The sequence below is a fragment of the Lepus europaeus genome, chromosome 5 (assembly GCF_033115175.1).
Source record: "Lepus europaeus isolate LE1 chromosome 5, mLepTim1.pri, whole genome shotgun sequence".
In the NCBI taxonomy this organism is placed as follows: Eukaryota; Metazoa; Chordata; class Mammalia; order Lagomorpha; family Leporidae; genus Lepus; species Lepus europaeus.
Window position 1 is genome coordinate 72,607,320 of NC_084831.1, and position 13,665 is coordinate 72,620,984.

At 36.6% G+C, this 13,665-nt stretch overlaps 1 protein-coding gene across 1 annotated transcript; it reads left to right on the top strand.

Annotated features, from left to right (window-relative positions):
* The first annotated feature begins 12,337 nt into the window (after positions 1-12,337).
* On the top strand, positions 12,338-13,177 carry LOC133760823 (ferritin light chain-like). Its single transcript, XM_062193411.1, has one exon. It carries the CDS (start codon positions 12,525-12,527, stop codon positions 13,050-13,052), a length of 528 nt encoding a protein of 175 aa, XP_062049395.1. The 5' UTR covers positions 12,338-12,524; the 3' UTR covers positions 13,053-13,177.
* The last annotated feature ends 488 nt before the right edge of the window (positions 13,178-13,665 follow it).

Consider the following 13,665-nt stretch of genomic DNA (forward strand, 5'->3'; position numbering starts at 1 on the left):
ATATTTTCTCTTAATACCCTGTAGAATGAAATCTAAGATGAATGCATTTTAACTCCAAATAAGAATAAAAAATTAGGGAAGAATGATGTCAAAAATTATTAAGCAAGCATAATATATACAGAATCTGATGTCATAAAAAGAACAGTTAAAAATAAAACTTGTCTCATTTTTCAGTGTAAAACATTAAGACCTATAGACCAAGGCACAGCAACACATTCTATGTTACTGACATATTTATCATTTAATTTATCAAGAAAAATCCAATTATAAGTTGAGGTTTGGCCAGTCATCAGGTATTTATTTCCCGTTGTGCCCCTTCCTCAGATGTTTGAAGCAAATGTCAGCTCAATTTTTTTTTCAGTGTATCTTTCACATCAACTTTGCCTTTTACACTGTCATTCATTAGACATAATTTTATTACCTCTTAATGAATATTAATAAGATATTTCTTTCAGTTAGTTTCCTTGCTTAGTACACAGCTGCACCACTTTAAAGACAATTTCAATTGGAAATCTCTGAGTAAGAACATTATCTTTGAGTTTTAGTGCAAGTTTAACCTTTACTATTTCACAAATTTGTAGCATGCCTGTCTAACTACATAGGGAAAACTTCCTGAAGAATTCATTTTTCCATGACAAGCAGGTAGACACAAATGAAAGAAGTGTATGTACAGTCAAATAGGTACAGATTCAAATCCCTCTGAAAACCTGAGCCCTTTTTTTTTAACTGACATTTTTCTTATTACACCAGTTGCCTTCAATTTTGTATTTGTTTTATTCCAACATTCATTCTTGTGTCTCGGCACTGGCTTCAGATTTCTAAGCTTTAGTATAAATACTTAAACTATCTGTTGGTTATAAAACTATTATCTCAATGAACATTCATCACTTTAGAATCAGCTTGGTGATTTGGAGGTTGGGACACTGAAAACTATATATTATTTTTCATTTGTTTTTTTTTGTTAGGTTTTACCTAGGAGTACACTCGGGAAGGGAGGGATAGGAATAAGATTTTGCTCCTTTCTGTTCATTTATTGCTCTTTTAAGCATCACAGCAGCAATGGCAAATAGATGCACAATAGCAGCTGATTCGTTTCCAGCTTCACTTATCCTTATGAAATAGCATTGTTCATACTGGCAATAATGAGAAAACAACTCAAATGGATGTCAATAACAAAATATGTTGTGGTCAATTAGAATACAATGGAAAGAATGATTGAGTTAAAGTAACACATTACCTTGAATGAATCTCAGTGACACAATGTTGAAGAAGGAAGACAATGGAAAATATAAAGAATTATTCCAGGTATATAATGCAACATTACCTTTATTATTGTTCTTTAAACCTCACATGCACACATCTCTGACAATCTTTAGTGCCTAAGCTATTTTTCAAGAGAAAAATAACCACAAAATGCTAAAAATACTTTTGCATAACAAAAATAAAAAAGTGAAACATGAAATTTCAAAGGCAGAATTAATAGGGCCTTGGTAAGATAAATTGATGTCCATATGAATAGTGGAGTGTTGAGGTGGAAGGTATTTTTTAAATATAATAAAAAGAAAGTAAACCATGTTTTGGAATTATAAATGTACTGGTAAGATGTTCCAAGCCAGAGAAAGAGAAGGAAGGAGGAAATAAGGAAAAAGAAAGAAGGAGGGAGAAATTAAGATGGAAGGAAGAAAAGTGAAAAAAATAGTTTTATCTTGCACCATAATCTTAAATACAAGAGAAAAAGCTTTTCAATAATTTAAATCATGTTATGTGACTGTGAAAAGTCTTTGAGAAGTTAGGAAAATGTATATTTTGTCACAATAAAATGAAAATCAAAGAAAAACTAGTATCAATCAAATGAGATAGTATCATTTGAATAATGACCATGCTACTTAACTCTATTTTTGATAAAAGATTTTTAATATTATTTAAGTTATAAAAGTTTTATGTATTTCGTATATATAGATTTGAGAACACCCTCCTTCCTGCCCATGCTTCAAACCTTCATCCTCCCTCTCACATTGCCACTCTTAATTTTTACAAAGATCTATTTCAGTTTACCTAACAATCACATAGTTAACCTTACACTTAGTAAAGGAATTCAACAAATAATATGAAGTTTAAAAAAGAAAACAAGCAAAGCAAAACAAAACAAAAAACCTTGTTCCTCAACAGAAGAGGCAAGGGCTGTAAAAATCATTGAATCCAAAATGTCTGTTTCACTCCAACGCATTACATTTCAGGTACTCTATTAGTTATCTTCAATCTGGGAAAACATATAATATCTGTCTTTTGGGGACTGGGCTATTTCACTAAGTATAATGATTTCAAGTGGTGTCTAAATAATGTCAGAGTTCGTGGACTCAAGAGGCTTCCATAGCCTTGGCAGCTCATGACAAGAGCCTTGGGTGATAACTGATGTCATAAATAAGAGTGTCAGTTGTTAAATCAACATTAGGAGTCGCTGTGCACTTGCTCCCCATGTAGAACCTCTGTCCTTAATGTGTTATACTATGAGAATTAACAGTAAAACTAGTCTTCAAACAGTACTTTATATTTTGTGTGTCTGTGTGGGTGCAAACTATTGAAATATTAGTTTAGAGTTGATCTTCTGTATATAGATAATTAAAAATGAATCTTAATGAAGAGTGGGATGGACAGGGAGGAGGAAGTGGGATGCTTTGGGGGTGGGAGGGCGGGTACAAGGGAAGAACCACTATAATCCAAAAGTTGTACTTTCAAAATTTATATTTATTAAATAAAAGCTTTCTACTAAAAAAAAAAAAAAAGTGCTTGTTCAAGTCCTTTGCCCATTCCTGAACTGGGTTCATTTGTTTTGTTGTGATTGAATTTCTTGATCTCTTTACATATTCTGGATTTTCTTTACCAGTTGCAAAGTTTGCAGATATTTTCTCCCATTCTGTCGGTTGCCTCACCATTTTGCTGAGTAGTCCTTTCATAATGCAGAAGCTTCTCAGCTTCATGTAATACCATAGTCAATTTTGGCTTTGATTGCCTGTGCTTCTGGGGTTTTTTCCAAGAAGTCTTTGCCTATGCCAGTGTCTTGCAGAGTTTCCCTAATGTTCTCTAGTGAGTTGAGGGTCCTGGGTTGTAGATTAACATCTTTGATCCATTTTGAGTGGATTTTTATGTAACAAGTAAGGTATGGGTCTAGTTTCATATTTCTGCATGTGGAGATGCAGTTTTCCCAGCATCATTTGTTCAAGAGACTGTCATTCTTCTAAGGTATTGAATTTAGCAATTATGTCAATGATAAGTTGGCTGTATGTACATGGATTGATGTCTGGAGTTTCTATTCCATTCTATTGGTCTACAAGTCTGTTATTGTGCCAGTACCAGGTTGTTGGATTAGAACTTCCTGCTAAGAAACTATTGAAACTCATAAAAGTGTTCTATAAAACGGCAGGATATAAAATCAACACAGAAAAATGAGTTGCCTTTGTGTACACTGACAATGTCATGACTGAGAATGAACTTTCAAGATCAGTCCCATTCACAATAGCTCCATAAAGAATTACATACCTTAGAATAATTTAACCAAACATGTCAAAGATTGTTACTTAACTCCTAATCATTTAACCATTTTTACAAATGTGTTTGCTCTGCCAAACAATTGCAGTGGCATTTAGTTTAGTGGACAGTTTCTTAATCTCATTTAATATCCTTATTTTTTTATCATTGTATGTTGTTTCCTTAATATATACGTAGTTATTTAAAAATTAAAAATACTTATCTAATGCCCATAAAATTAGTAATTGTCTTCTCTACCAGCCTCTGTTCATTTTTCTTTCATTATCAGTCACCTTTATTTTCCTAACTTATCTAAAAGATATATAGTTTGGAATATCAGACATGTTAGCAGGAATGTTGGTCCAGGTTCGGAGAAAGTTATGTTGCCCATACTCACACTTCACTCCGCTCTCCTCTCCTCTCCTCTCCTCTCCTCTCCTCTCCTCTCCTTTCCTTTTTTAACTCATAGAATCTTTTTGCTTGGAACTGAATTTCTGCTTTAATTGCAATGAAGCTTATGCATAGTTGATCTTCATTATTTGAAGATTCCATAATCATAAATTTGTCTACTTGCTAAAATGCATTTGTTACTTCAAAATCAATGCTCAAGGCACTTCTGTAGTCATTTGCAGAGAAACATTGTAGTCAGTCAATGTGCATGTTCCCAGCTGAGGCCAAAGAAAGAGACAATCTGCTTTCTTGATTTAGCTTTCATACTACAAACAAGTGTCCTTTTTCTGTTTTATATAGTGGCACATATTGTTGTTGCTATTTTTTTGTGCATTGCTGATGACTTTGCTGTTTAAAATGGCCATTATGCATAGTGCTGTAATACTGTCTGGTATTCCTAATTGCAAAAAAGTGTTGAAATATATCTATGTGTTACAGAATACGTGTGTTAGATGAGGTTCGATCAGACAAATGTTGTAATTCTGTTGGTTGTGAATTCAATGTTTATTAATCAACAGTATATTTTGCATAACATACCATTAAAAATGTACAAGTTGTATATTGATCAATTAATGAAAATATTGTGACCAGAGACTCATAAGAACCAAACCTTGTACATCTCATAGGAACAATGGTTCAATGTTTGTTAACTTAATGTTCACAGAGACTTTACAGAATATAGCTGTCAGGTATGGTCAAAATTGTATATTAAAAAGCAATATCCAAGAGAGCATGGGTAGGGGTCAGCATTGTGGCATGAAGGGTAAAGCCATCGCCTGTGATACTGGCATTACATGTGGGTGCCAGTTCAAGTTCTGGCTGCTCGACTTCCTATCCAACTCCCTGCTAATGCACCAGGGAAAACAGCAAAAGATGGCCCAAGTCCTTGGGCTCTTGCACCCACGTGGGACACCAGGAAAAAGCTCCTGGATCCTGATTTTGGATTGGCCCAGCAAAGGATGGAAGATCTCTCTTTCTCTCCTTTTGTTGTAAATTCTGCCTTTCAAATAAATAAATGTCTTTAAAAAAAAAAAGCATAAGGATAAATGTAATGCACAGGAAGTAAATGAGAGCATGATATCTTTTTAATTGGAACAAAGTCAACTTTGTTTGAATACATATTTATTTATATGTTAATCAATTAAGGAAAACTAATTGATAAGTTAGCTTGAACTATTGGAGACTGGGAAGAGAGAAAATTTCTAGTTAGCATGGTGTGGTCAGTGGAAATTAATTTAATAGTACTTTTTATGGTTTTGTGGCAAGTAAATGGAATAGACAGCCTTATCATGCTATCTGTATTGAATTATTACAGCAAGTAGAAATCATATTTACATGAGCTCCTATACCTCATCTTACCTGTGTTTCAGCAAAGTAATAAATGACTCAGTTGCGCATTATCAAATGGGGATTTTCAAGGGTGTAACCTGTACTGTTTACAACTGTGAATCCATGTTTGAATTGCTTACATTTAAAACTATATGTTTCTTGCGTATAAAAACTAGAGGCTAGTTTAGCACCCAAATACACATCTTTAATTAAGTTCCAATACTAATTAAGAAGGTTATTTTCTCTAAAATATAGTATAGTATTAGTCTTTTTTAAAGAAGAAAATTTCTGAATGCAGTTAAGATATTATTTGAATTCCTTCAGTATGCCTTTTACCATGAATTTTTAAGGAAAACAACATATTTGCACTGATTCAGTTAATCAGTGGCATTTAAATATTTTGTTTAAAATTTGTTTAACTAAATCTGAAGGGCATTGGTAGATCATTGCCATTTGTCCCGCTATCCTTGACCTGAAGTTTTAGCTGAAATATTTTATGTGAATAAAATGAAGCAACAGCAAATTTATGTATTTATGTTTTTCTCAGCAGTATTCATAGACTGAGATACTACTCCTGCTAGTAAAACAGCTTCTCCTAGGAAAGAGGTAAACCAAGAATATGTGCCTATTACTTTGATCTACTCTGAATATTTATTATAAGGAAGGCAATTTTTCTTTAGTGTGAATATATGTTCCTGTGTTTTTCCCAATGGTGCACCTATTAAACATGTATTTGGTTTAAGAGGTCCATAGTATTTTAAATCTTTATATAGCTTTCTTTTGACTAATATTTCTAAAATTTCTTTGTGAAAACTTATTCACTCTTAGTTCACTCAAAGTGATGACAGTAATTTGATATTGTCTCTATTTCGAGTGACAAAAATACATTTTGTCACCATGATATTTGATCTTTTGACCTTGTCATTCATCAAAATGCTAATAAGCCATTTATTACTAACTCTAACTAACTCACTAGGACTAATCCCTAAGCAATTATGGCATACAGCAATGTTAGAAGAAGTTTCTTCATAGATTTTTGAATATTTGTGCAACTAAGTCACTTGAATAATTGTACAAAAAAAGAGAGAAAAAGACAGAATTCTTGCCAACTACAGTGTTTTTGTAACAGCTATGTCAGTGTGATAGAAATGAGGCTGACTGTAGAGACCTTTATTAACAAGCATAAGCCCAGTGTTGTGAGTTTTATAAGTTATGCAATATGATTGGTGGTCTGCACTCCAGACAAATACTAGGAGTTCCAGCAAACTGGGTAATTTTGTGGCAGAGGTTTTGTTTCTCAAATTGTGAAGTCATATTTTAACTATTTTCGATGCACATGCACCTTGAACATAATGAACATAATGTGGCATTTTTCAGAGCTATGATTTACCATCAGGTGCGAGCAGAAGGTACGGAGGATCTCAGATCAGGCGAATCAAAAGGAGAAGCAGAGAAGGGGAAAAGGAATCAAAACAGTTAGAAGGGCAAGGCTATCAAAAAATGGAAACAGTCCATGTGCAATTCAAATGAGATTAAACAGAGTGAACTAAACAAAAATAATCAAAAAGAAGTTTATAAAAGAGGCTTCATACCTTTTGCCATTTTCTTGGACTATTTATGCTTATGCCTAAATCTGTTAAGCACCCAGGTGAAATCTAATTCAAAAAATGTTCTTTGAACATTGCTTCTGTCTGGCACAACTTTTCTCTTGGAACGTGTAGTTCATTCACTCCCAACTTACCCCATCAGCTATGCCATCTCTCATTGGTGTCTTCAAAACACTTCCATTCTGTTGGCTTCTTTCAATTGTTCTCTGGCTGCATTCACATCTTTCTGGTGACTCAAAACAATGTCAACTTCTCCCTTCAGCTGTGTGTCTTTTTCAGCTTCTGCTTTCTTTTTCCTCACAGTGGGTGTTTGTGGAGATATCTTCAGGAGGTCATTTTACTATTTTCACTTAAACTACCGTTTACTGATGTTCAGAAACTTGCAATGTGGCCTCTTCCCCATCAATCTTGTTGCTAAGTTCACTCCCTCTGCTAGTGATTGCTGTGACGCTAATTCAAAGGACACTATTCAGTACTTACCTGCCCCTTGAAATTCTTCCCCTGACTGCTGGAACATAATTTCCTCCAAGTTTTTGTATTGCTTTTTTTTTTTTTTTGTCTTTTTTTTTTTTTTTTTGCCTGTTTTGTTTCATTTCCTTTTATCCCCTCTTTGGAAGCCTCTTTGCACTCTAAATGAATCATGATGTTTCTTACCTTTAGGTCAGATAAATATTACATGCACTTTTTACAATTGCAAGGCTATTTCAGATCTGATTATCCCAGCTATTTCTGATGCCTTTCTGAGAACACAGGAAAAATTTGGCTCATGTTCAAGAAATAGGGAAGCTGGGGAAATTATCAAAGACTGTCACAGTCTTTACCTTCTAGTCTTCTAGTCACTTGTTACTGCTCCTGCCACATCATGTGGTGAACATTACAAGCCTGGGTGAGAGTTCCTTTGCAGGCTTGCCGTTACCTTAGAAAGAGTTGCACAAGATCCGTATGTTTATGAATCTTTCCAAACATATTTTTGTTATTCCATCATTTTTATCTTATTCAAAGGCTCCACTTGGAAACAAGAGGCAAGGTATAGGCGTTCTTCTGAGTGGCCTTTCAGCTAAGGTTCCTTTTAAGTGACCATAATTTTCCTCCACCTCTCTAGTCCAAGGACTCTTTATTTTCAATGATTCCTGCATTGTCTATAATCATCCCAATATTAGTTCATAGATTTCCTGTAATAGCACTTTCTTGAGACATTAAAAGCTTAGAAGAGGAACTTAATTGGAAAGAGGAGGAAAGAGGAGTACAGTAGGATGAGAGTTGAGGGCAGAATATTTACCATTCTAAAAAGACAACTATTGGGGGCTGATGTAGTGGTGCAGTGGGTTAAATCCATGATCTGCAATGCCCGAATCCCGTATGGGTGCCGCCGGTTTGAGTCCTGTCTGCTCCACTTCTGACCCACCTTCCTGCTGATGCACCTGGGAAAGCAGTGGAGAATGGCCCAAGTGCTTGGGTATCTGCATCCATGAAGGAAATGTGGCCTGACTCTGGCCTGGCCCTGACTGATAGTTGTGGCCATTTGGAGAGTGAAACAGTTGGTAGAAAATTCTCTCTCTGTCCTTCTCTCTGTCTGTAACTCTTGTCTTTCAAGTAAATTAATATGACAACTATTAGTATACATCTTTGGAAAATGAAGTAATAATATTTGTAGAGCCATATTCTTGTATGCTAACTTTTGAATTTTTATATTAGAGCACTTCAAAAAGTTTGTGGAATTAAGAGATAAATTTATTTTGGATAAAACATGTTTAAGCCATATACATTCCTGTGCTATTTTATAATAGATTTTTAATCTTGCAGAACATATAATAAATTGACCCTACTGCAGCTGTTCATAACTCACCTTGTAGGTGGAACCATAGCTAGATCCATTACCATCTTTTCACTTTGATAGTGAGTCTATTCAAAATTTGTTTTCTCACATATTTTTGTATTTTATTGACTCTGTTGTAGCACAATCACAACATTGAGTTATTTGTAAGAGACACTGAAAAACATTTTGACCACATTTTAAAAAATGGTGGATGTTTGTGCTTTGTTTATCAGAACTGTGTTCTAACTTTTGAAGGAAAATGTCAAAAAATGATAAATATTTTAATTTTTTAAATAATGACATACTGCAAATTACCAGATATAAATAAATTATTCATAATACCTCTTAACAAACATTAATAACAAATAAAATACATGATAAAATGTAAAAAAATTGAAATGTATTCTGATATGCTGAGCTGGTTACCATCAACTTAGCTAGAAAATTGTGAAACCTGGAAGAATCAATTCAAGACCTGACTGTCTTTGAGGGCTTGTATATTTGCATGTACACCACTGTGACAATGTTGAAGCATATCTGGTATTATGGCTTGGAGTTTTCAGGCCTTTCATAATTTCACATTCCTTTGAGACAATCTCATCTGCCCTTGTCATGGAGATATTCATGCTGTACTTGCCATTATGTTTCTTTATCCAAGGAGATGACAGATTATTCCTTAGAATAAAGCATTTTAACGTATTTGAAATGTACAGAATCTCAAGCTATATTTTTATAATTCCTAATTGAAAAATTTCAGATGCTGGGTGTTTGAGCTTGTTGTAACAAGCTTTTCTATATTTCAGTTACAGGATTACATAGGAAAGCAGGAGTCTATGGCTATACCACCCTGAACGAGCCCTATCTTGTCTGATATCAGAAGCTAAGCAGGGTCAGGCCTGGTTAGTACTGGGATGGGAGGAGATCAATTTATATAACAATGAAATAGTAACCCTAACAGATAAGGGCAGTCCAAGAGGAGAAGACTTTTTAGACAGGCCCAGGGTGATGCTGGTTTTTGCTGTTATTGTGCAGTAGGAAACATTTTTTTTCTATTGCTCTGTGCTTGCCACTTCATTGTCACTTCATGTCTTCTTTCCCTCCCCATGTTTCTGACACTAAAGTAGTTTAAGATGATGCAAGGTAAACCTAAATCACTTGAAAAACAGTGACAGCACCCTCTGCTTACTTCAAAAAGCTTTATAAAAATGCACTTTATTAGTCTGCCATCGTCAATTAGGCATATTGTTATAGTATGACTACAATCTTGCTATGAGGAGGAGAAAACTACTTCTGGTAGGAAAAACTAGCTGCATACAATACAATGGACAATGACAATTAAGGTACTAAGGAAACATCAAAAATGAACTCTGCTCTCTGAGGACATGAATGCAAGAAAATGAATTAGCTCAAGAAATTAAGAGGAAAAATCACAGAGTGAAAGATGTCAATCACATAGGCAGCCTTGAGGGTGTCATGGATTTGTGTCCTTTCCCATGCTTGAGGGAAAGCAATGATTTCTACCTGCCAAGTTAGTCACATTATTAGTATAAGGATGACTCTCTCCATGTTTGCAGCAATTGTTCAGGGCTAGCTCATGTGTTGAAAGAGATTTACTGGCACTCTTAACAAATGTGAAAGCCAGAAAGGAAGCAGCTGAAAATGCTGAAATGATGCGTGTGAATTAATCTTCCTTAGGGGAGGGGACTGGGAAATTATGCTAAGTAGGACAACAAAATATTGCTCTATAGCAGCACAGTTAGTTTCAGATAGTTTGTAAGTATATTGTAAATATGTTTGTAAACATACATTTGTAAACTAAATATCTAACAGGCTGAGCAAGGGGGGTGGAGGCAGGTTTCTACATCCTTTACAGGGTCAAATGTGAAGCCAGTGGTAGAGAAAAATCATTCTTTAAAAAAAAAAAGGTTATTTGAGATCTGGTCGAGAATTGATTAAGCTGCACAAAACATTCCACTAGGTTTATACACCAGTCACTTGGAATTAAGTGACTCATGGCTACTTCACAAACACGTAGTTAGAAGTCACTTAATGAAAACCTTCCCCAAAATATGAAGCTTTGCTGGAACACATGTTTCTTTTATGTGGAGGAAAAGAAGGTTCACTGAGAAATTTATAACTGGCAACATACTTTTCTTTACTTTCTACATTATTTCTAGATCTATGATAGAGTTTCCGGTAACAACATACAAACTGAAAATGCAGTACAGTTCAGATTTAGAGTATGGACTTTCATGTTTAATAAAGCTAAGTTCAAATACTAGCCTTGTCATTTAGCAATTGAATGAGCTAGGGCAAGCTACTAATCTACCCAGTCCTCAAATAATCATTACTGTAATAGGAATACGACAAATTGTATATTTTTAAAAGGATAACATGCGGGAGGGAAGTTATGGGAGGGGGGAAGCCATTGTAACCCATAAGCTATACTTTGGAAATTTATATTCATTAAATAAAAGTTTAATAAAAAAATAATAAAGTAGAAGTTCTCTCCTCCCTTCAGAGAAAGGTACCTCCTTCTTTGATGGCCTACTCTTTCCACTGGATCTCACTCGCAGACATCTTTCATTTATTTATTTATTTATTTATTTATTTTGCCAGAGTGTCTTGGCTTTCCATGCCTAAAATACTCTCATTGACTATGACCTTGTCTAAATAAGATTGGAGTTGGCGACTCAAAAGGCTTCCATAACCTTGGCAACTCATGACAAGAGCCTAGGGTGATTACTGACATCATAAACAAGAGTGTCAACTGTTAAGTCAAGAAGAGGAGTCACTGTGCACTAAACTCCCCATGTAGGATCTCTGTCCTTAATGTGTTGTACAATGTGAATTAATGCTATAACTAGTACTCAAACAGTACTTTACGCTTTGTGTTTCTGTGTGGGTGCAAACTGTTGAAATCTTTACTTAATATATACTAAATTGATCTTCTGTATATAAAGACAATTGAAAATGAATCTTGATGTAAATGGAATGGGAGAGGGAGCGGGAGATGGGAGGATTGCAGGTGGGAGGGAAGTTATGGGGGCAAAAAGCCCCTGTAATCCAAAAGTTGTGCTTTGGAAATTTATATTTATTAAATATAATTATTTAATTATATATTATATAATATATAATTATATATTATTTAATATATTTAAATAATATTTAAAAAATAATAAAGTAACACATATAGTAAGCATTCTGAAAGGTGATTTTATCCATCTGAGTTTTTAAGAAATATTTATTGAACAGTAATAATTATTATTTTTTTTTATTTTTTTTTGACAGGCAGAGTAGACAGTAGAGGGAGACAGAGAGAAAGGTCTTCCTTTTCGCAGTTGGTTCACCCTCCAATGGCCGCCGCGGTAGGCGCGCTGCGGCTGGCACACCGCTCTGTTCCAATGGCAAAAGCCAGGTGCTTCTCCTGGTCTCCCATGGGGTGCAGGGCCCAAGCACTTGGGCCATCCTCCGCTGCACTCCCTGGCCACAGCAGAGAGCTGGCATGGAAGAGGGGCAACCGGGACAGGACCGGTGCCCCGACTGGGACTAGAACTCAGTGTGCCGGCGCCACAAGGCGGAGGATTAGCCTAGTGAGCTGTGGCGCCGGGAGACCCACGGACCTGTGTCTTGCTTCAACAGTGTTTGAACGGAACAGGCCCGGGGACTCTCTCACAGGCTTCGACCGCCTTCCGACCGCCTCTCCAGTCAGAAGCTCCGGGACCACCTCTCGGCCACCTCCTGCTTCTGGGACCAGCCCACCGCGGTTCTGTGATCATCTCACCCCGCCGCCAACCATGGCCTCCCAGATCCGTCAGAACTACTCCCCCGAGGTGGAGGCTGCCATCAACCACCTGGTCAATCTGCACCTGCGGGCCTCCTACACCTACCTCTCTCTGGGCTTCTATTTCGACCGCGAGGATGTAGCTCTGGAAGGCGTGAGCCACTTCTTCCGCGAGTTGGCGGAGGAGAAGCGCGAGGCCGCCGAGCGGCTCCTGAAGATGCAAAACCAGCGTGGAGGCCGTGCCCTCTTCCAGGACCTGCAGAAGCCGTCCCAGGATGAGTGGGGCAAGACCCTCAATGCGATGGAAGCCGCCTTGGCCCTGGAGAAGAACCTGAACCAGGCCCTCCTGGACCTTCATGCCTTGGGCTCCGCCCACACGGACCCTCACCTCTGTGACTTCCTGGAGAACCACTTCCTGGACGAGGAGGTGAAGCTCCTGAAGAAGATGGGCGACCACCTGACCAACATCCGCCGCCTGAGCGGCCCCCATGCCTCGCTGGGCGAGTACCTCTTCGAGAGGCTCACGCTCAAGCACGACTAGGGGCCCCGGAGCCAGCCGCGCCGCGCGTCTGCCTGCGCTCTCCTGCCAGCCGCTAGGCAGCTTGTTCACAGCCCTGGACCCTCTCCCAAACCTGGGACCAAACAAATAAAGTTTCTTGCTGCAGCCAGCAAAAAAAAAAAAAAAAAAAAAAAAAAAAAAAAAAAAAAAAAAAGATAGATAATGATTCCATGATATAGCACCCTTTGATATTTGGAATCTTAATGAGAGAAGCACAGCAAATGCATAAGCAAATAAGAATAATATGTCATATGGAGTAGTTCTATGAGGAAAAATACAAAATGCTAGATGATTATCATTAATGGGGTAGGGGAATAATTTTGTATTGATAGATTGATTGACTTTTTTGCAGTGCTTGTTCTTTTGTGACTAGCTTATTTCACTTCATGTTTTCCTCCTTTTGGATTTCAGCTTTACTTAGGAAAAATTGAAAAATACAAATTATATTCATTTGGGCCTCTCTCTGTAGGTTCTGCATGTTCAGTTATAACAAACTACAGAACAAAACATATTATCTTATATACTGTATACTGAACATGTCCATGCTATTTGTGGACATTATTCCCTATATGATGCAGTGTGATAACTGCTTATG